This window comes from Oncorhynchus mykiss, chromosome 4 (assembly GCF_057628025.1).
Source record: "Oncorhynchus mykiss isolate SJ-2025 chromosome 4, ASM5762802v1, whole genome shotgun sequence".
In the NCBI taxonomy this organism is placed as follows: domain Eukaryota; kingdom Metazoa; phylum Chordata; class Actinopteri; order Salmoniformes; family Salmonidae; genus Oncorhynchus; species Oncorhynchus mykiss.
The window spans coordinates 22,150,762-22,171,501 of record NC_143025.1 but is presented as its reverse complement, the minus strand read 5'-3'; the positions used below and the strand labels follow the sequence as shown (position 1 = coordinate 22,171,501).

The 20,740-nt window shown below is 41.1% G+C and overlaps 1 protein-coding gene across 24 annotated transcripts in view; it reads right to left on the bottom strand.

Moving 5' to 3' along the window:
• Positions 1-18,924, bottom strand: part of LOC110521516 (nuclear factor 1 C-type) — a 126,615-nt gene extending 107,691 nt beyond the window's left edge. For 8 of the 24 annotated variants that reach the window (XM_036968480.2, XM_036968481.2, XM_036968483.2 and 5 more), the window contains exon 1: positions 15,740-16,225. In XM_036968480.2, coding sequence (XP_036824375.1) covers positions 15,740-15,769 — 30 coding nt within the window. In that variant the 5' untranslated portion in view covers positions 15,770-16,225. Of the gene's footprint in view, positions 1-11,278; positions 11,458-15,739; positions 16,226-18,267 lie in introns of those variants that run through there. The other 16 variants (XM_090231500.1, XM_090231502.1, XM_090231505.1 and 13 more) reach the window with 6 other exon arrangements.
• Positions 18,925-20,740: the final 1,816 nt, after the last annotated feature.

The window sequence follows — 20,740 nt, the reverse complement described above, 5'->3', positions numbered from 1 at the left end:
CCTGATGGTCACTCTGACAGAGCTCTAGAGTTCCACCGTAGAGATGGGGGAAACTTCCAGAAGGACAACCATCTCTGCAGCACTCCACCAATCAGGCCTTTATGGTAGAGTGGCCAGACGGAAGCCATTTCTCAGGAAAAAGGCACATGACAGCCCGCTTGGAGTTTGCCAAAAGGCACCTACAGGACTATCAGACCATGAGAAACAAGATTCTCTGGTCTGATGAAACCAAGATTGAACTCTTTGTCCTGAATGCCAAGCGTCATGTCTGGAGGAAAACTGGCACCATCCCTACGGTGAAGCATGGTGGGTACAGCATCACGCTGTGGGGATGTTTTTCAGCGGCAGGGACTTGGAGACTAGTCAGGATTGAAGCAAAGATGAACGGAGCAACGTGCAGAGGGATCCTTGATGAAAACCTGCTCGTCACACCCTGACCTTAGAGATCCTTTAAATTCTATATTTGGTAGGTCAGGGTGTGACTAGGGTGGGAAATATATGTTTATATTTCTTTGTTGGCCGAGTATGGTTCCCAATCAGAGGCAGATGTCTATCTTTGTCTCTGATTGGGGATCATACGTAGACAGCCCTTTTTCCCACCTTCTGTTGTGGGATCTTGTCTTTTTGTGTTGCATATGTTGCACTCCTAGCTTTACGTTCGTTGAGTTGTTTATTGTTTTTGGTGGAACATTTATAATTGAAGAACATTTTACGCCTACAACGCTGCACCTTGGTCTTCATTTAACGACGGACGTAACACTGCTTCAGACTGGGGCGAAGGTTCACCTTCCAAAAGGACAACGACCCTAAGCACACAGCCAAGACAAAGCGGGAGTGGCTTCCGGACAAGTCTCTGAATGTCCTTGAGTTTCCCAACCAGAGCCCGGACTTGAACCCGATTGAACATCTCTGGAGAGACCTGAAAATAGCTGTGCAGCGACGCTCCTCATCCAACCTGACAGAGCTTGAGAGGATCTACAGAGAAGAATGGGGGAAATTCCCCAAATGCAGGTGTGCCAAGCTTGTAGCATCATACACAAGAATACTCAATGCTGTAATCTCTGCCAAAGGTGCTTCAACAAAGTACTCAATAAAGGGTCTGAATACTTATGTAAAATGTATATTTGAGTTTTTTATTTGTAATAAATTTGCAAAGATTTATAAAACCCTGTTTTTGCTTTATCATTATTTTTGTTTATCATTATGTTTAGAACAGATCCATTTCTAATAATTTCCACCTCAGAGAGAGAGAGAGAAAAACTATGTAATTTTGTAAACTAGACAATTATGTCAAATATTCATGTTTTGGGATGGTTTGTTATTCTTGTAAGTTACACGCAAAGCCTGAGTCATAGTTTTTAGATTTTTACATCTGTAGGTGCACCATGTAGCATAGTCAATCATAATCCCATTGTACAGTGCAAGTACAGGATATGCAGTGGACCGAACACAGTCCCTTTCCCTTCCTGAAAATACAAAGGAACATATCTATACAATACTGATGCCACTATTACAGTGCACTGTGTATAAAAAGTTAACATGGAGTCTCGGAGGGTCGTCTGCGAGCGTCATAGAGCGCACCAAAGGGAACACTGCAGAACTACTCATGGCTGGATTAATAATGGATGTTAATCATGCTGCTAAAAAAACACAACATTTGGGAGACCAGTCAACAGCCATTTAAAACCCACCTGTGTAATGAGCCAATGAACAGTGAGCCCAGAACAATCCTCGACCAGGTCAACGGAGAATAACCCAAACAAGACAGAGAAATAAACTGACTGTGGTGAAGAGCAGACCACAGACCAACAGATGAAGCATTTCAAAGTACTGTCTACAATGTGTAACCTGTGCTTATGACAAATAAACTTGACATGACAGATCGTTCTGTTTCTACAGAAAATGTTTATGTATTGTGGGGTCATTCAGAGTATCAAATATGATTTGGAAGATGATTTATTAGAATGATGGAAAAACAGGAGATCTGGCTGGACCCAAAGATCGTCAGATTATGCCAGTGAGTAGTAAGGGTCCTCAGGAGCCTCCTGGTCCAGGGACAGGCGCGGGAGCCCCTGTCTTTTCTACACCCCTGTCCTCTCATCTCCACTGCTTTAATCACATTAGGGGGTCATTTAATTGGGTTCCGCTCTCTACTGTGAAAAATCCAGGAGAAATGAACTAGTCTCTCTCTCTCGCTGCTCTAACTCTCTCTCTCTGCTCTAACTCTCTCTCTCTATGCTCTAACTCTCTCTCTCTCTCTCTCTCTCTCTTTCGTATGTCAGGGGAACATTTATAAGAGAAAGAGAGAGAGAAAGAGAATGAGAGAAAGACAGAGGGGATGATGATGAATAATCAGTCAAAAAGAGGAGGATATGGAGCCTTTCAATTAATTAAAGTCTGACGTGAATTTCAGGAATGATTGACTGTTATCCATCCCAGTTTGAAGCTTTTCTTATCACGATCGGATAAGGCACAGTTTTTTTATAAGTAAGCATGAGAGTTCTATTCCAGCTCTAACAAACCAAGTTGCTGTCAAAGAATGCGAGTTCCCTTCCATGAGTGCTAGCAACACCTGCAGCCTCCAGCTTGGTATGGTACATTTGGTTGAGGAGCAGGTATAATGTGTTTACTAAAATAATGAGAAACGTTTTTTGAACAGGTCAGCTGTTGGTGCCAGAAGCACAGCCATTCAATATATGTTTTGCATCTTTAAAAGTTGGTCTGTAGCAAATCTGTTCAGGTGCTGTGCTAATAAACAGCAAACATATAATAACATGAACAACCCGTTAGATTGTCTATGATCATAAATACAGCTATCCTCAGGTGGCCTGACCTGTTTTACCCTCTTAACAAGCAGGATATTGTGTCCAGAAGCCTCAGGGCATAACAGAAACAGAAGATGTATGTACATTTCTATTGAATTAAAACACATAAAAGTACATTGTCGATCAAACACACTATCACAGCTTATTAATAAGCATTACTTATTTAAAATTGGTGAGGGGCACATGAAAAGGTCTTATTATATGATTTTTCTTCACAACACATTTTGTGTGTATTACACAAATTCCAATTTGTTGTGGTTAACGTTAGCTAGGTGGCTAGCATTAGCTAGGCTAGGGGTTAGGGGTTAGGGGTTAAGGTTAGGGTTAGGTAACATTCTAGCTAAGTAGTTAAAGGGTTAAGGCTAGGATTGGGTTAGCTAACGTGCAAGCTAAGTAGTTAAAAAAGTTGTAAGTAAGTTGTTGCAGAGTAGCTAATTAAATCAAATCAAATTTGATTTGTCACATGAGCGAAATACAACCGGTGTAGACCTTACAGTGAAATGTTTTCTTACAAGCCCTTAACCAACAATGCAGTTTTCATTTTTTTTAAGTGTTGAGAAAGTATTTACTAAAATAAACTGAAAAAAAAAATAATAATACAAATTTAAAATATATGGAGGGGGTAACGGTACAGAGTCAATGTGCGGGAGTACAGGTATTCGAGGTAATTGAGGTAATATGTACATGTAGGTTGAGGTAGACTATGCATGGTTAATAAACAAAGAGTAGCATCAGTGTAAAAATGGGGGTGGGGGACAATGCAAAGAGTCTTATGGCTTGGGGGTAGAAGCTGTGAAGAAGCCTTTTGGACCTAGACCTGGCTCTCCGGTACCGCTTGCCGTGCGGTAGCAGAGAGAACAGTCTATGACTAGGGTGGCTGGAGTCCTTGGCAATTTTTGGGGCAATAGCTAAAATAGTCCATAACGTGATTCAAACATATTTTCTGTCTAAAGTAACCTACAGTCTTTATCTGTGATTGAAAAGCACTCTATTCAAAATCTTGGACTTGACACAAAAAAAAACATTTTCGTGTGCCAGTCATACATTTCCAATAAGCAATTTGTGTCTATTTCACAAGAATCTGTCCCTGTTGATGGAAGTGCCAGTTCTGTATTCCATACTGGTCATTGCACAATGCAAATAGAGACAACTTGGAAGCTTATGTGGCTGATTTTCAAAAATGACAATGAGGTGAAGTCATATAAACGCACTCTGTTAGGATATCTGAAAATAATCAATGAAGTACAGTTGCCAAAAAGCATATTAAACTTAGGCCTACTATCAATGTCTGTCTATTCATAGAAATGCACTGAGTAGAATAAACATGGTTCTTTATCTTAGAGGGCATACCAGAGGGATCAGCTTCAAAACAAAATATCATTAGGACCAGCTTTGCAATGGATAAATCTCTGTTGACTTTCCACTCAATGTTTTCCAGATTTAACTAACTCTGAACCAGATTGGGAAAGCTTTTCATCCACCACGCCATTCTAGGTAAGAGAACCGAGTGACCTGATAATTGCGGGCCAACAGCCCCATCCCCTCCCTCTGGCTCTCTCTCTCTTTGTCTCTGTATTTCTTGCACTCTCTCTCTCCCTCCCTCTCTCTCTCTGTGTCTCTCCCTATCTCTGTGTCTCTCCCTCTCTCTGTCTCTCTCTCTCTCTCTCTCTGTGTCTCTCCCTCTCTCTGTGTCTCTCCCTCTCTCTGTGTCTCTCCCTCTCTCTGTGTCTCTCCCTCTCTCTGTGTCTCTCCCTCTCTCTGTGTCTCTCCCTCTCTCTGTGTCTGTGGCTCTGTGATTTCTCAAGCAGCAGTGAGTCCTGACAATGTCCCTCGCGGCTTTATCCCTAACAGTTACATTCAATTACATAACATACTAGCGGGCTAATCTCCCTAATCCCTGTCGTGCCACAACAGGGCACTGCTCTTAGCCTTGAACAAAGCCTGTTCTTTAAGCTCCCTTCCTCCTCCATAAGTGTTTTGAGGAAGAAAACCCTGCCCTGAGAGCTGTGCTGGAGCCATCAGGCCTTGTGCACCCACTCATTGAGACGTGGGCTGACTGCTCCTTGAAGATCAAACCACTGAGCCTCACTATGGCTGAATCTAACTCCCAATTGGCCTGCTTGTTACCTGGTCTCAAGTATCATTTTCTAACTGGAATCTATCAAAGTTTTTTGAAAAAGCAGGGTCGGGGGTGGACAAATGTTGTTTCAGTAACAAGTGTTCATAATCATAATATACAAACTTCAAAAATAACTGAAGAAATGTGCACCATTTCCGTGAGGAATTGAGGGAGCTAAAAGTTTTGTTTCAATATTTTCCCACTAAAAGTTGTATATGTAGACTGTTTCCTGCAGACTGAATCAAAGTGTTCTCAGAACAGCTAATATGAAACAGCTTACTGTGCTTTACCAACGTTTCATTGATGAAACCTTCAAAGGAGATTATAACATTCAATCTTTACTAAACCAGGTTATAGTATTGAGAACAAATTCTATTTGTCCATAGGTGTTCCATAGACAGCCTCCTTTACAGCTTCCAACAACCTTGACAATATTTATCAATAAATATTACACCGCCTCTGAGTTCAGTTATCTGGCAACCATAAGAGCTGAAGTAAAAGGAATTTCTCTTGTGCAATATTGCCTGTTGAGTTAAGACTGGGTGAGAGCGATTTTCTTGCCCTACTTCTGCAGCCAGGCGGTGCTGGAGTCATATTAGGTCACAGCCAAATGGCCAAACATGTCCTCATGACAAGGTGAAGAATCTGCCGATGTGCCCTTAAGCAAGGCACTTAATCGTAATTTATTCCGGTGGCGCAGTAATACTACGCTATATATGCAAAAGTATGTGGACTCCCCTTCCAATTAGTGGATTTGCCTATTTCAGCCACACCTGTTGCTGACAGGTGAATAAAATTGAGCACACAGCCATGCATCTCCATAGACAAACATTGGCAGTAGAATGGCCTTACTGAAGAGGTCAGTGACTTTCAACATGGCACCGTCATAGGATGACACCTCTCCAACAAGTCAGTTTGTCAAATTCCTACCTTGCTAGAGCTGCCCCGGTCAACGAAAAGTTATGTTATTGTGAAGTGGAAACGTCTAGGAGCAACAACGGCTCAGTAGCAAAGTGGTAGGCCACACAAGCTCACAGAACGGGACCGCCGAGAGCTAAAGCACGTAGCACTTAAAAATCATCTGTCCTCGGTTACAACACTCACTACTGAGTTCCAAACTGCCTCTGGAAACAACGTCAGCATAAGAACTGTTCGTCGGGAGCTTCATAAAATGGGTTTCCATGGCCGAGCAGCCGCACACAAGCCTAAGATCCCCATGTGCAATGCCAAGCGTCGGCTGAAGTGGTGTAAAGCTCGCCGCCATGGGACTCTGGAGCAGTGGAAATGCGTTCTCTGGAGTGATTAATCACGTTTCCCCATCTGGCAGTCTGATGGACGAATCTGTGTTTGGCAGATGCCAGGAGAACGCTGCCCATAGTGCTAACTGTAAAGTTTGGTGGAGGAGGAATAATGGTATGGGGCTGTTTTTCATGGTTTGAAAAAGGCCCCTTAGTTCCAGTGAAGGAAAATCTTAATGGTACAACATACAATGACCTTCTAGACCATTCTGTGCTTCCAACTTCGTGGCAACAGTTTGGGGAAGGCCCTTTCTTATTTCAGCATGACAATGCCCCACATGCACAAAGCGAGGTCCAGACAGAAATGGTTTGTCGAGATCGGTGTGGAAGAACTTTACTGGCCTGCGCAGAGCCCTGACCTCAACCCCAACGAACACCTTTGGGAAGAATTGGAACGCCGACTGCGAGCCAGGCCTAATCGCCCAACATCATTGCCCGACTTCACTAATGCTCTTGCGGCTGAATGGAAAAAAGTCCCTGCAGAAATGTTCCAAAATCTAGTGGAAAGCCTTCCCAGAAGAGTCGAGGTTGTTATTGCAGCAAAGGGGGGACCAACTCCATATTAATGCCCATGGTTTTGGAATGAGATGTTTGACAAGCAGGGGGTTGTAAGTGAACTGAGCAGAACCAAAAAATTAAGTCAACAAATAAAAGAGGGAGAACAGAAAGCTTGCTGAACATGGTTTATCCCCTCCAGCTTTCCTGTCAGCCCAGGCACAAGCACTCCGCCCACAGGTGTCCTAGGACACCGCCCCTGAGAGTACACTTCCCACCCCACCCTTCTGTTCCTGTCACTATTAGCATGGCACACCAGGTGAAAGGGTGAGCTTATTTTCCACACAAAGAAATGTCTCTCTAAACACAGAGTTGACTAAAGACCGACAATGACAAACATGATTGTGTCATAGATGGCCTCATTAACGTTAAAGGGATAGTTTACCAAAATTACACATTGTTTTCCTTATCCTGTAGCAGTCTATGGACAAGGTATGACAGCAATCCATGCTTTGGTTTAGTTTCCCTGGCACTGTTTCCACATGCTAACATTTTACCATTTGTGGCACAAATCCCATTCAAGTCATGGGACCGATATTCACATTTATTTTGCATTAAATCCAAATCGTCCAAAAGTATCTCTTTGATTTGTCCTAATTTTGGAGACACATTTCCTAAATGAATTTAACTGATGTCTGGGACTGGAACCAGTGTCGTGTGACGATTCTGAGCCAAGGAGAGTTGAGGTCCAGCAGCCCAGCAGCCCAGCAGCAGCCAGCCAGTGGGAGTCTCACGGGACTGTCTCCACTTCCGTACTTCCTGTAAATCTCTACACTTAGAGCAGCCTCTGCTTTGACAGTGATATATGATGTGATTCATCATTGCCTAAATACTCGCAAATCGTCTGCATTCACTGCCACAAAGAAGTTATTGCAGCTGAATACGTTCTTGCTATTCTTATGCATGGTGTATTGCTTGCTGACAATCGCAAGTGCCCAAAGCTGAATTTTCAGTCATACAGATTATAACACATCTATAATAAACTAACATATTTTTTAAATAGTGTACATTACGCAATAAGTCAACCCTGTGTAAATAGAAAACGCTGTTTTGCAGGACTGGGAATTGCCAGGGACCTCACGATAAGATATTATCACGAATCTTTTGTGCTGATACAATATGTATCGCGATTTTCACGATTCTATATGTATTGCGATTCGATAGTGTGATTTTATTCCAATTGGATGTTCCAAACATATTGCTCACCATATGTCTGCTGCAGATGGGCAAGAGAGCCATGAGAAAACTAGTTTTGATCAGCCATGGAAATAAAAGTGCTAAAAACAAATTGTCTTCTTATTTAAAAAGAAGATGGAGAACAAGCTATGAAGGAAAAACAGTTTTGGTGCCGGTACAGCCAACTAGACCAAAAAATTATATTGCGATATAGTCAAAACGATACAAGATGTGGTCAAAAATAATATACCGATATGTAACTGTATCTAATTTTTCTCCCATCACTACTGTTTTGACTGAGTGAAACTAATCAAGGGAGCAAAACCAATCACAGGCAAGGAGCAGATTCTAAGTAGTTAAGGTTCCTGCTAAACCAAATATTTAAAGATAAGTGTCACACCTTTCTAAATGTCATCTATATATCAATGTTACAATCAACAATACGTATGACTTCCAACCTGCCACACCTGTAGAACAGTTTCCTATACTGTAAACGTTTTACGCTTGTGTTCTGCTAAAGAAACATAGGCATTGATTTTGTTCTGGTTATTACAGGCAGCCTGTTATAGGTAAATCGGTGAGAAACTGCACCTACAGTATGTGCACTGGGCTCCTTAAAACTCTTCCCCCTTCTGAAATCACAAATGACCTACTGCACTTGTCCAAGAGGAACACAGGAGATGAGAGGGAGCATGTTGCACGACCATACAGTACAACACAATACCCATCCATACTGTACTGCAGGTCTGCTGGTGGACTGGGAGAAGTCCCTTAGGCCAAGCCAGAGACTACTGGGCTTCTACTGCAACAGTACAGAACCTGCTGTGCCCCCTGACTGTGATGAGACTGTGCCCCCTGACTGTGATGCTGTGCCCCCTGGATGTGATGAGATGATGGGCTATGGATTAGGCTCTAGGAAGGCTATTGTACTGTATGAACCCAGATAGGAGAGATGAAGGGACAGATAATAAGCCTATTTTCCCCTATGAGAAGCATCACTGGTGCTTCAACTGAGTAGGTTCTCAGAAGCATGCATTCTGAAATATACCAATAAACTACGTTGCATTCATTAGTGCCTCGCACACAATTAATTAGATGGCGTTTCTAAGCTACTTAGTCCTAATTTCAGCTGGTAATGAAGTACCCATATTCATATCAAGGATTGAAATAAAGTGGTGGACAAGCTACTCAAAACGTAATTTATTAAAAAATACATTTAAAAAACTGTGAAGAGAGACTGGAAGTCACACATGGCTGTCTTACATTGTCCAAAACTGAGCAAAGACATTTGAATTTCAGCTCTAGAATAAAAGCTCAAGCCATACAAAATGTGTATGATTCACCTTCTGAAAGCACCCGCAGTGGTCGTTGTGCATGACTGGATCCCAATCACAAAATACAGCTCTAGCTCCTCGCTTACCATTCCTCTCATACGGTCACAAACAACAGCCCCTTCTTCACACACTGCTAAAGCAATTGCTGTCTATACCGTTCTTTTGTATTACAGTACACAGAAGAAGAGATGGCAAATGGATCTGCCCTCTCCACTGCCACCCCTCACCTCTAACACACACACACACACACAGAGCCAAAACCCTGAATTCCCTTTCTATCCCTCTGTGTTGAGACTTGTCAAGTGCCAGAGTATTCCTGATAAACAATCAATATCACTGTCGGCTCAATATAAACTACGTGGCGTACAGCCTCACACAAAGACAACATGAAGCTCTGATGAGTTGAGCAAAATCCTTAAGAAACTATTCCCATTTTATTCATTCCATGGTACATTTAAGAATAAAGTTTGGTGGACATTAGAAAGAAAGAATAAGTGAACGGTTAAAACCCAGGAATTCAGTTCAGTGCATAACGAGGCTACATTGGCAACAGCAGTGGACCAAAGATATTTTAAATAAACACAGCGCTGTGCCACGGCAACAGTATATTTTTGATAGCCCTCCAGTTGGACCATTTCAAAAAGCCTCTCCAGCAGCACTCTGTTTGTGTTGCCAAGAACTGAGGTTCTTCTCACGTCGACCTACTACTGAACCTCAAACACCCTAACTCTGAGTCTCAAACACCCTAACTGAGCCTCAAACCTCCTAACTCTGAGCCTCAAACCTCCTAACTCTGAGCCTCAAACCTCCTAAAGCTGAGCCTCAAATCTCCTAACTCTGGGCCTCAAACACCATAACTCTGAGCCTCAAACCTCCTAACGCTGAACCTCAAACCTCCTAACTCTGAGCCTCAAACCTCCTAACTCTGAGCCTCAAATCTCCTAACTCTGAGCCTCAAACCTCCTAACGCTGAACCTCAAACCTCCTAACGCTGAACCTCAAACCTCCTAACTCTGAGTCTCAAACCTCCTAACTCTGAGCCTCAAACCTCCTAACGCTGAGCCTCAAATCTCCTAACTCTGAGCCTCAAACACCATAACTCTGAGCCTCAAACCCCCTAATGCTGAACCTCAAAACTCCTAACTCTGAGCCTCAAACCTCCTAACTTTGAGCCTCCAACACCCTAACTCTGAGCCTCCAACATCCTAACTCTGAGCCTCCAACATCCTAACTCTGAGCCTCAAAATTCCTGACTCTGAGCCTGAAACCCCCTAACTCTGAGCCTCAAACCTCCTAACTTTGAGCCTCCAACACCCTAACTCTGAGCCTCCAACATCCTAACTCTGAGCCTCCAACATCCTAACTCTGAGCCTCAAAATTCCTGACTCTGAGCCTCAAACCCCCTAACGCTGATCCTCAAACCCTCTAACTATGAAACTGCCTGCCTTGACAAGCTTTCATCCATTTCCAAGACATATACACTGATAGTAAACACAGCAAAGACTATGTCTTATCATATCCAAAACTCTGTCCATGTGGGTATATAATAATAGATATGATACATATTTGTACCAAATACAAATAACAACTGAATAGGAATTGGGAACACAACCACAGAGCTGAAGTGTAGCCTAATTGTTTGTGTTTTTAATTCCTTCTATCTCAGAATCCTAATAGCACTTCAGAGACCCAAGTCAGTTGTTATAACTGGCTCCTGTATACCAGTTCTGCGCCAGGACTTTGCAGGCCAAGGAATCCATTATAAGCATCATTCCACAAGAGAGACATTGCCAACCTGGCTGTGCCTGTCACAGACAGCTAGCTACACCCTGGTCTGGCCTGGCCCAAAGTGAAAAGCCCAGAAAGCTTCCTCAGTTCTAACCTCCCCTGGCTGCCGATGAGAGGAGTCTGCATATTCAGGTGGAATTTAAACAAGGCATCATACTGTAAATATTTAAAAATTCTGCTCACCATGCTCCCTGCCGAGGAACCTGGGTGTGATATAAAATGCAGCCAACCTTCGACAGACATCTGCAACGACGGCCACATGGAGTCCCAGTCTCTATGACAAGAGCTCTAGGTTTTATAACTGCGGGCACTTTTCAGGGCCCCCGCCCTCCCACTTTCCCCACTTTCCCCTAGTGACAATCAGACAGTCAACAGGATCAACACATGAAGGCAGCTGCTCTACTTAAGACCCGTCCCATTTTTCCACTTCCTGACATGAATAAATAAAGACTTTTAAAAAGTAGAAGACCCTCCCCCAACACTCTGGAGAGGCCAATAATCAAAATAAACTTCATTAGTATGTAGATTGGCACACACAGGCAGGGAGCGACCATCACTAGATGCAGTGCATCTGATGAGCGGTGAAGAGGGACAGCACGTCCAGGACTGTTGTGCCACTCAGGACACTGAGAGGAAAAGTGGGGCAAGCATTTCTGTTCCGAATGAACTCTCCCCACCCCCATTCCGGCAATGATGCCTTCAGAGATACCAGTCTCTACCCAGCAGGGGTTCTTTTGGAAACTGTTGGGTTTGTGAGAGCAGCGAGCGGCACTTCAAACACAATGTGTCCAACCATGGCGAGGGGTGCAGAACATTTCAGCATAAATTAAAGAAGGGCCTGCTCTGTCTGATACCCCCAGAACAACTGTTACACGCAAAAATTGTTCTTGTTGAGGCTGGGCCTAAAAATAATTGGGGGAAAACCTACATTTTACAACGCGCTTATGCAACGCAGGCACTGATTACACAAAAGCAAAACTATTATGCGGGTGGATCAATGGAAACAACCGTGCAAACTATACGTACAGCATGGACAAAAAGACAGGCCTGTGTTGAACGAGAGAGACATATCAATAGAGGTTTAGATTTCACATCCATTACAACAATACATAGACCAAAAAAGTAGAACTTGAAAAATGACAGAAATTAATGAAAGTTGGGTGCGTTTTAATATGGTGAAATGGTTGGGCTGTGTAGCGACCGGCTCAGGCCTGGCTCGGCCCGATGCTGGGTTCTCCCTCGGGGCACTAATTGCAGCTCTAACAGACTGAATGGATGAGAAATGGGGGCATGACAGTGCACTTCCAGCACAGTGGGATTTGAGACTCACAGATCTCCAGCAGACACACAACGCATCAGCGGCATGGTCTTACTAACTAATCAAAAGAATACAATATTGACAGATAATATAAGCTGACATGCTTCAAAGTACTCTACCATAAAAATGTATGCCTTTACAAAACAAAAGGTGGGTCATCATTTGATGTTATTCATGATCATGTGATTCACCATGATAAATTCAGGAAATATCTTCCAGGAATTTCACATGTATGCTTACAAGTATTAAACCCCTGCAAACTCATTGTCTTGCCCTAATCCCTCTTCAAATTGATATTATCCTACATCTCTTTTCAAATGCTGCTGTAGGAATATCCTGGTTTGGCTGTCACTTTGTAGCACAGGGCATGCACTTAGTCATGGCAAGGTTTATTGACCATACTGATACTAGCTTCGGGTTATGCCCCTTAAGCCCACTACCACAACCGAGTCCCCATCCTTCAAGCAGGGAAACTTGCTGAAAATTATTTGCTAATCACAGAGGTTTAGGGGTCAGCAAAAACTCAGTCAGACCTTAAAGGAGAATCGCTTATGATTTCATCTAAATTAAACTCAGAAGTGAAGAATCAAATCAGCTTCTTGGAAGAGGTAACAAAATGTTTGCATGTATCTGCATTTGTCAGCAACAGAGAGGAAAAGAAGCAGTAGAGGAATAATGCGTAATAACTTGTGTTTAGCGTTAGCAGTGCCACAGCCCTTCAGGTTGCCAGCAGAACCAGAGCGGCAGCAGTGTTGTCTGGCACGCTCTGCCTCCCTCTCTCCCTGCCTTCCTCTCTCCTTGCCTCAGACAGCCAGCAGACGAGAGGCCTCACACAAGTCTGGTACGGCCCTGCACCTCCCGCCTGCCTGCCTAGCTGGCTGGTCTGCTACAGCTACAGTACAGAGTAGCAGCACACTGTGGAGCTCAGCCTGGCTCACTCCCGCTATCAGACCCTCTCAGAATCCACCCCAGGAAAAGGTGCAACTTGAGCTGGACAAGAGAGCAGCTCTCATAAGGTGGAGGCAAGCGGGTAGTTCATGGCTCACAAATTAGTACGGCAAAGTCCCTCAACCATAACTCCAACTTTAGAAAACTATAGCAGAGTGCTTTTTTGTAAACAAAAATGTCTTCCCCTCATTTAGTTATTATAGGTCTATTATTCTTCAGAATTCAGATTTATTTGTACACATTGTCACAAGTGTTTAAAAGTTCAAATACATAGGAATGTATTATTATGTTGTGACCTCTCACCTCAAGGAAAAGAGCCCATCTCTGCTGTTTTAAAATGAACTATTTAGCTTTATTAGCAATCATCTAAATATTACAAACAACACTGATATTCTACTACCATTAAACAAGTCTGAATTCACTAATGTTCCAAACGTTTAAAGATATGCATATGAGCAATGCAACAACCCAGTTGGCTGCATACACTAGGAGTGTATTGCCTTCCAGACTTAATTTCAAGACCAAAAATAGAACTTCTTTTCACATCACACTTGGTTTACCAACTTCATTATTTCATTTGCATAATCTCAATGAATAAACAATACATTCATCAGCTCATTTTAACCATTCATAACTATATACTGGACATTTCAGTAAAAATATAATGCCACTACCTTAGACATCAATAAACGTTTGTAAATAAAATAGGCCAAGTCCTTAATGCATTATTATGTTTGAACTGATACTATTCATATAAGGCAACTCCATAAGCACACTAATAATACAACTGTCACCAGTATTACTACAATGTTAAGTTAAAATACTATTGAAATATACATTCAGTAAAACATATGAAACCTGTTGCATACAGCAACATGAGGAATTTAGACTAATATTCTTTCCTCTACTGAATTAGAAACAGTCCTTTTCCATAACAGTTTAGAACCATGCAAGAAAACCCAAACCCTTCTTTCCTGGATTCCTCTTGCAAGTGCATTTATTCACGGAAACTACAGTACTATTTATGTCTTCAGCTATTAAAAGAAGGTATAATATTGATTTACAATCCCTTTATTACTATGTACTTTGGAATTAAGTTAAATGTAATTCCATTTGAAAATGACCAAAAAATGATAATTTTACTGGTGAACTACAGTAGGCCTATACGAAGACTTTGTGGCTATACCTTATTGCGTGTAAATGGCAGCTAAAGGCTATCAATAAATTGAAGAGAGATTTTTTTATATTTGGACAGTTTTACCCAAGTGAAATACATCCACCTATATATTGAAATAGGCTCCTCAAAACCAGCCATGGCCTGTAATAGGCATGCCTACCTTGGAATAGAAAGGTCATAGGCTACTTGATTTATCATATAGGCCAGGCAGTGCCTTTCTTTACATATCACTTCTCTCTAAGTTTTACATTAAAATTGTATGCAATATTATCCACTCAATTACAACTTAATGAAATGTTAATTGGATGCATACTAGATCAACATTTATTTTAATTTATCTAGATGTCCAAAACCGTGCGTCAACCTGACTCAAAATAGGCCAAATTCTCATGCATACGACAAAAATACAATTAGAAAGAATCAACATCAGGTAAGAACTGTGGCTCTGACTTGTTCACTATTACATATTCTAAATAAACATGCTGATTTCACAGTCTGCTGAGTAGTGTTCTCAATAAACTGATAGACTATTTGGATACACAAAATGCCGCAAAACACAAGTGCAACACAAGTGCACACTACTTCATGAGAGAGAGAACAGACACTAATCCTTATCCAACGACAAGCTATTGGTTTGTATTCCCTTTTTTATTTCCAAAGATTATAAGCATTTAAATAATTAATCAGGCCATCAATACTAAACCGAAGTGCTCCCTTGCCTGACCACAGTTCTCGGGGTGGTTTGTTGTCCCTCCTAAACTCAAAAATGAGTAGAATACTTCGGGGAAAACGCTCCCATACACAGGGTTGATAGCCTAATTTTTGATGATACTTTATGATTAACAATTCTGATGATACTTCCGGCATGCACAGCCTGCATCGGTCACAGCTAATGAATGAAAATGCGGATACTTTAGCCTTATACTTCTCCAAGGTAAACAAATTTCATGAAAATCTGAGACTAAAAATATACGTTAAATATGATTCGGCATAATGCTATTGAGTAAAATAGTGATAACAAAAAGGCTGAAGTTAATAGAGGCTGAGAGACTCGGGTTTCCGCGTCTCGTTATGGACTGTGCCAACAACACTCATCCCGCCCTTTTCTAAACTGAAATATCATCTGCATTTCACAGCCACGTTCAGTCAAGACAGACGCACATGCATAATAACTCCCCCCAAAAAGTAAGGAATAATTTACCTGAGTAAGACAGAGAGGAGAGTACATCATGATGAAAAGGAACTTATAACAACTTGTCAGGTAGAAAAAGACAAACAAGTTAGTGAATCATTATTTTAAAGTTCATCATCATCATTGCACCTCCACCATCGCCTCAATTGACTTGCAGTTTACGTCCACTGAGATGTAAGCCCTCAAACACAGAAGAAAAGTTCAACTTAAAAAGACTGTAAAATAAAAAGAGTAGGCTAACTTTTAATACAACAAATTGGGAAAGCTGGGAAATGAAAATGCTCGGGCAATCTGTTCCATTTAGGAAATGGGGGGAGAAAAAATAATCAAAGAACGAGAAAATGAAAAAGAGGGAGGAATTAAATGACGTTATGAAAATAGCCCATCCCCAAAAAATCACTTAAAGAAGCAGTAACCCTGATTCCATGTGGCAATACCAGTTAAATCCACGAATTAAACAAAGTAATGTGCTTAGATCAGGTGCAACACTGGTACGGATGGTTAGAAAGACAAATTGCAGAGGACTTTCTCTCGCCCATGCAAGGGCGCACACTCCCTCCCTCGCATAGCCTATCCCAGCATCGAGGACAGCGACATTCCATGTGCGCTTGTAGCGTTAATTCAAAATCTTGTCTGTGGCAACTTGCTGCGTAATTGGCCTATGAACCATTTGAGTGCGTTGGTTCACAGATACAGTAGCCTGCACTACCAAGTGGCCTCATGACTAAACTACAAAATGAACTACACTTAATTGAGCTGTTATTACTACACTTCATTAAGCTGCGGTCCCGTGTGGCTCAGTTGGTAGAGCATGGTAAGAAAATGTAGGCTCTCACTACTGTAAATTACTAAAATGAAATGTAATCTAAGTTCAACAGCTTTAGGAAATGATCAGAATTGCTAAGATTTGTTTTAAAAAACTCAGATGACGTAGATATCCTAATCATGCAATTATAGCCTACCATTCAGAAAACCAAGCTTCTAAATGCATCATCCGTTATAAAGGTAACTGTTTTCTATAATATATGCATGCACGTAGGTAGGCCATGTCACACTGACATCTATACAAACTAATAATAAGCTATACAAGGCTGTGCGTAAAAACGCAGAGACGTCAGTGGTGAGCATACTGTTACTTTTCATTGAATTCTGATGTAAGCTACTTTTATCAATTTCTACAGTATTGTATTTATTATTGTCAGATGTGACTTGCACACAAAACAAGTGGTCGGTGTAATGACAATAATATTTGGAGAACTATCCAACAAAGATGATGTCTTTCGACTTTATGGACACATTCTGCTTTTGTAACTATGCACACAACAACACGTTTTAAACTAAGGGATAGTAAGTAGTCAATAAAGTGTACGTATAAAGTCATTGTAGCATTAAAGTTTGAAAAGACTCCAAATGTTACACAGTTTGATTGATATCAATGGTTGGGATTCTATACTAAAATAGGCTCAATATTCCTATATCTCTTCTTAAAAGATATATCCCCATTTCATCACGAACACAAGAGTATCAACGACTCTCCATGAAGCCAGAAGAGAAAAATTAAATATAAACTTTCTTGGTCTACTTTAAGTGAGTACCAGACCAGTTTATATCTGGCAAAGTTGAGAAAACTATTCTGAGATCAGTCTGAAGGGACAAGGTTGTCTGCATCAATATTAGTTAACACCCTGAATTGGCAATAACGTTATATAAGCCAAGTATAAACTAATAACTGAATCCAATCCATGTAGCACAAGTTTAATGTCTGTAGCGGTTCGTTGGTGGTGGGTAAATCAGCCTTCGTGAAGTGAAGTGAACTGCAGTTCAGACATAACTGGAAGAATTGGCCATTTTGTTATCTATGACATCCCAAAATATAACGCCCTGAATATATTTATTTTATATTTCCAAAACAGTAGGCCAGAGAAAATACATTGCTTTCACACAGACTCTAAATATCCCCATGCCAATTGAGTGCACTTTCAAAACACTCCGATTGCTACTATGCAAGTAGGCTATGTGGGTTATAACGGCACTAGATCCAGGGACCGAGCGCCTCTGTCGGTCTATGGTTCAAATTCAAGCCGGCGCCCCTGCGGCTCTGGCTCTGGCTGCGGCCATTTTCTGCTGAACAAACTCTAACCGGGCTCAGAGTATATTGGCTTTGAACTTCAACATCCCGTGGTGAATATACATCTGCGCTGCACTACTCAAACTGGCAACAAAAAAAACTAATAACTTTCACTGCGGAGAAGTGCCAAAACGCTTTGTAGGCTATATCAATCATTACGCGCAGGTGTAACATAAATACACCATATGTCTGCATTTCTAGCCTTTCCCACAAATACTCCTCTTGGCTGAAAACCAACAATAAAAGGAGTAGCCTGCCGAGAAAGACGGAAAGGAGCAGAACACCAAAATGCAGCTCTACGCAATCTCAATTTGACTTTACAGAGTGCATACAACTGACGCGTGATCATTCTCGCTTTGCGTCTGTTGTAACATGGACAAATAAAGATGAAATTGATTTGTAAACGTACCATTTCGAAGCGAAACTGCCAACCCCCCCAGACAAGTTATAGTTTATGCAGCACCGCGGTTCAAAGCATGGTCATCTCGTCGACGGGTTTTTATTATTATTCCATATCCATTTATCCGCGAACAGAAGTAATCCGTGGTCTTCGGAGGGGAGAATAACCCGCAGAGATCAAATAGAAACGTCCCACGCGAAGTCTGCAGCGTCAATCCCCGTAGAATCTTCGCTACAAGGTAAAATAGGACAACATAAAGATTTCCCTATAATATAGCTACGGGCTGAACGATTTCGGGTAGATTCTGTAAACTGTTCCCCGCTTGATGGTGTCGTAATGTATAGTGCTGTTATTGTTTTTATATCTTTAAATTACAAAACTGATCCTTCGGTCTCATTGATTTGCAGCATTGTAGGCTACACATAGCCTAGATGTCCTTAATATGTGGTATAAATGCTTCGTCTGTATGTGAACGTCCTTAAAGACGTCCCGAACGATGGGCTCATAGGAGATCTTACAGTCGTCTCGGAGAAGGAATAGATGAAACGCGAAGGTGGTGTGTGTGTGTCTGTGTGCGCGGGTGCATGTGTGTGTGTGTGTGTGTGTGTGCGAGAGAGAGGGAGAGCTAGTGTGTGTGGCTTAACGCATTCTATTAGTGTTGCACTTGATGGCGTAGTTTATAAAAAGCAATAAGACAACTATTGCCCACTGTGAGCCGCTATTACAAAACATGTTGTAATCTCAGAGAGATATACATTCTATAATAGAGATATAACAGCCTATAACAATATTGGTCTTGTTTTTATTGTGTGTGTGTGTGTGTGTGTGTGTGTGTGTGTGTGTGTGTGTGTGTGTGTCACATCCTCAGTATTTATTACACCTGCACAATAGTTTGAAGAGCTGTCAACGTGTCAGGTGTTGTCAAATCTGTCATTGTTTTTAACCCCACTTTGCTCAAACCTTTCAGAGGGGAGAAGGGCGTCCATCCTCAAGGAAAATACATCTGAAGTTGACTATAATAGCCTAATATTCCAAACACAAGATCATTTGTAATTAATTAATAATTATTCATAAGTCGTAGCTTAATCGTTTCTCTATTGATATTGCCTTTTCATGAATGTAGCATAAGTATTCTTATAAATTGACTTTTCCACGAAATGAACCCTGCGCGTTCAGCTGGTTTCTGCAGCTTAATAATAGATTCAGTTTATAAGTGTGACAATTTCCAAATAATTAACCCAGTGTGTTCAACTGCTTTCTGCGTTTCAGTTCATTAGGACTGATTTGTTTGAAAACTGGGTAAGACTTTATTTTTAGGGTCTGTAATAAACCATTTTTATAAGTCATTTATAAATTGTATGTTCACCATTTAGTAATCATTACCCCCTCATTAGCAAACCATTTACCAATCATTAGTAACGTATTTTGGCAGTTTCAAATCTAAAGTGAGTGCTATTTATACTTTATAAATACTTTATAAATGTTTTGAGTGACCAGTGTAACTTCTCACAAAAATATGGACATTCCTGCAGTACCTGGTAAAGAATAAGCACACAACACAGGATGTTTAAGAAAATATATATATTTTCTTAAACATGTATTTCGTTAAACATCACGTGTGAATAACTAGCTTACTAGCATTTACAAATGTGGGAGTAATGATCAATAAATGTTGATCAGACTGTTTATAAATGCCTTATAAATGGTTTATTATAGACCCTTAAAATAAAGTGTTACTGAAAAGTGTAGGCCATGAGCACATTCTTCCAAAATGATAAAGCAGTATAATATTACTACATAGTTGTAGAATTGTAACAGTGAAAATTGACCTAAATGAATATACATTCTTTGATTGAAGGATTTGGTCTTTAGTGCAATTATAGAATCTGGTTTGAAGAAATTGTCTCTCACATGCAAGCCTTTTTGTCGCTATCTAACCTGAACTAATGATTTTCAGTAGCAATGAAATCCCCAATGTATAGGCAGTTACTGGATTATTCTCCTCTTTCGATTTCCCTTCACTGTTTGACGTCAAAGGTCAAACGGCCCTGTTAATTAGAATCTTAATAGCATAATTTGATGAAGAATATTAAGGTCTTATCTAGACTAGGCTTACGAGCTTGGTTATGCAATGGGATAATACACCTGTTTGAATTTAAGTCTCAGGTTTGCATTTTAACAGTCAACTGATCATACAAAATCCATACTGGAGTATTTGTTAATATATGAGACAGAAATGAGACAATCCATTCAAGAGTTGGAGAGGCAGATTGTGTGTGTGTGTGTGTGTGTGTGTGTGTGTGTGTGTGTGTGTGTGTGTGTGTGTGTTTTCTTCCTTTTACTTTTAATGCACTTTTTATTTGTTAATGGTGCGATAATGTTTGATACAGTTAGATCTAGGCCCGACCCAGGCAAACTTGACATTATATTCTGTTTTAGAAAATGCTGGTTTATACAATTGAAAGCATGATTTCCATCAAAT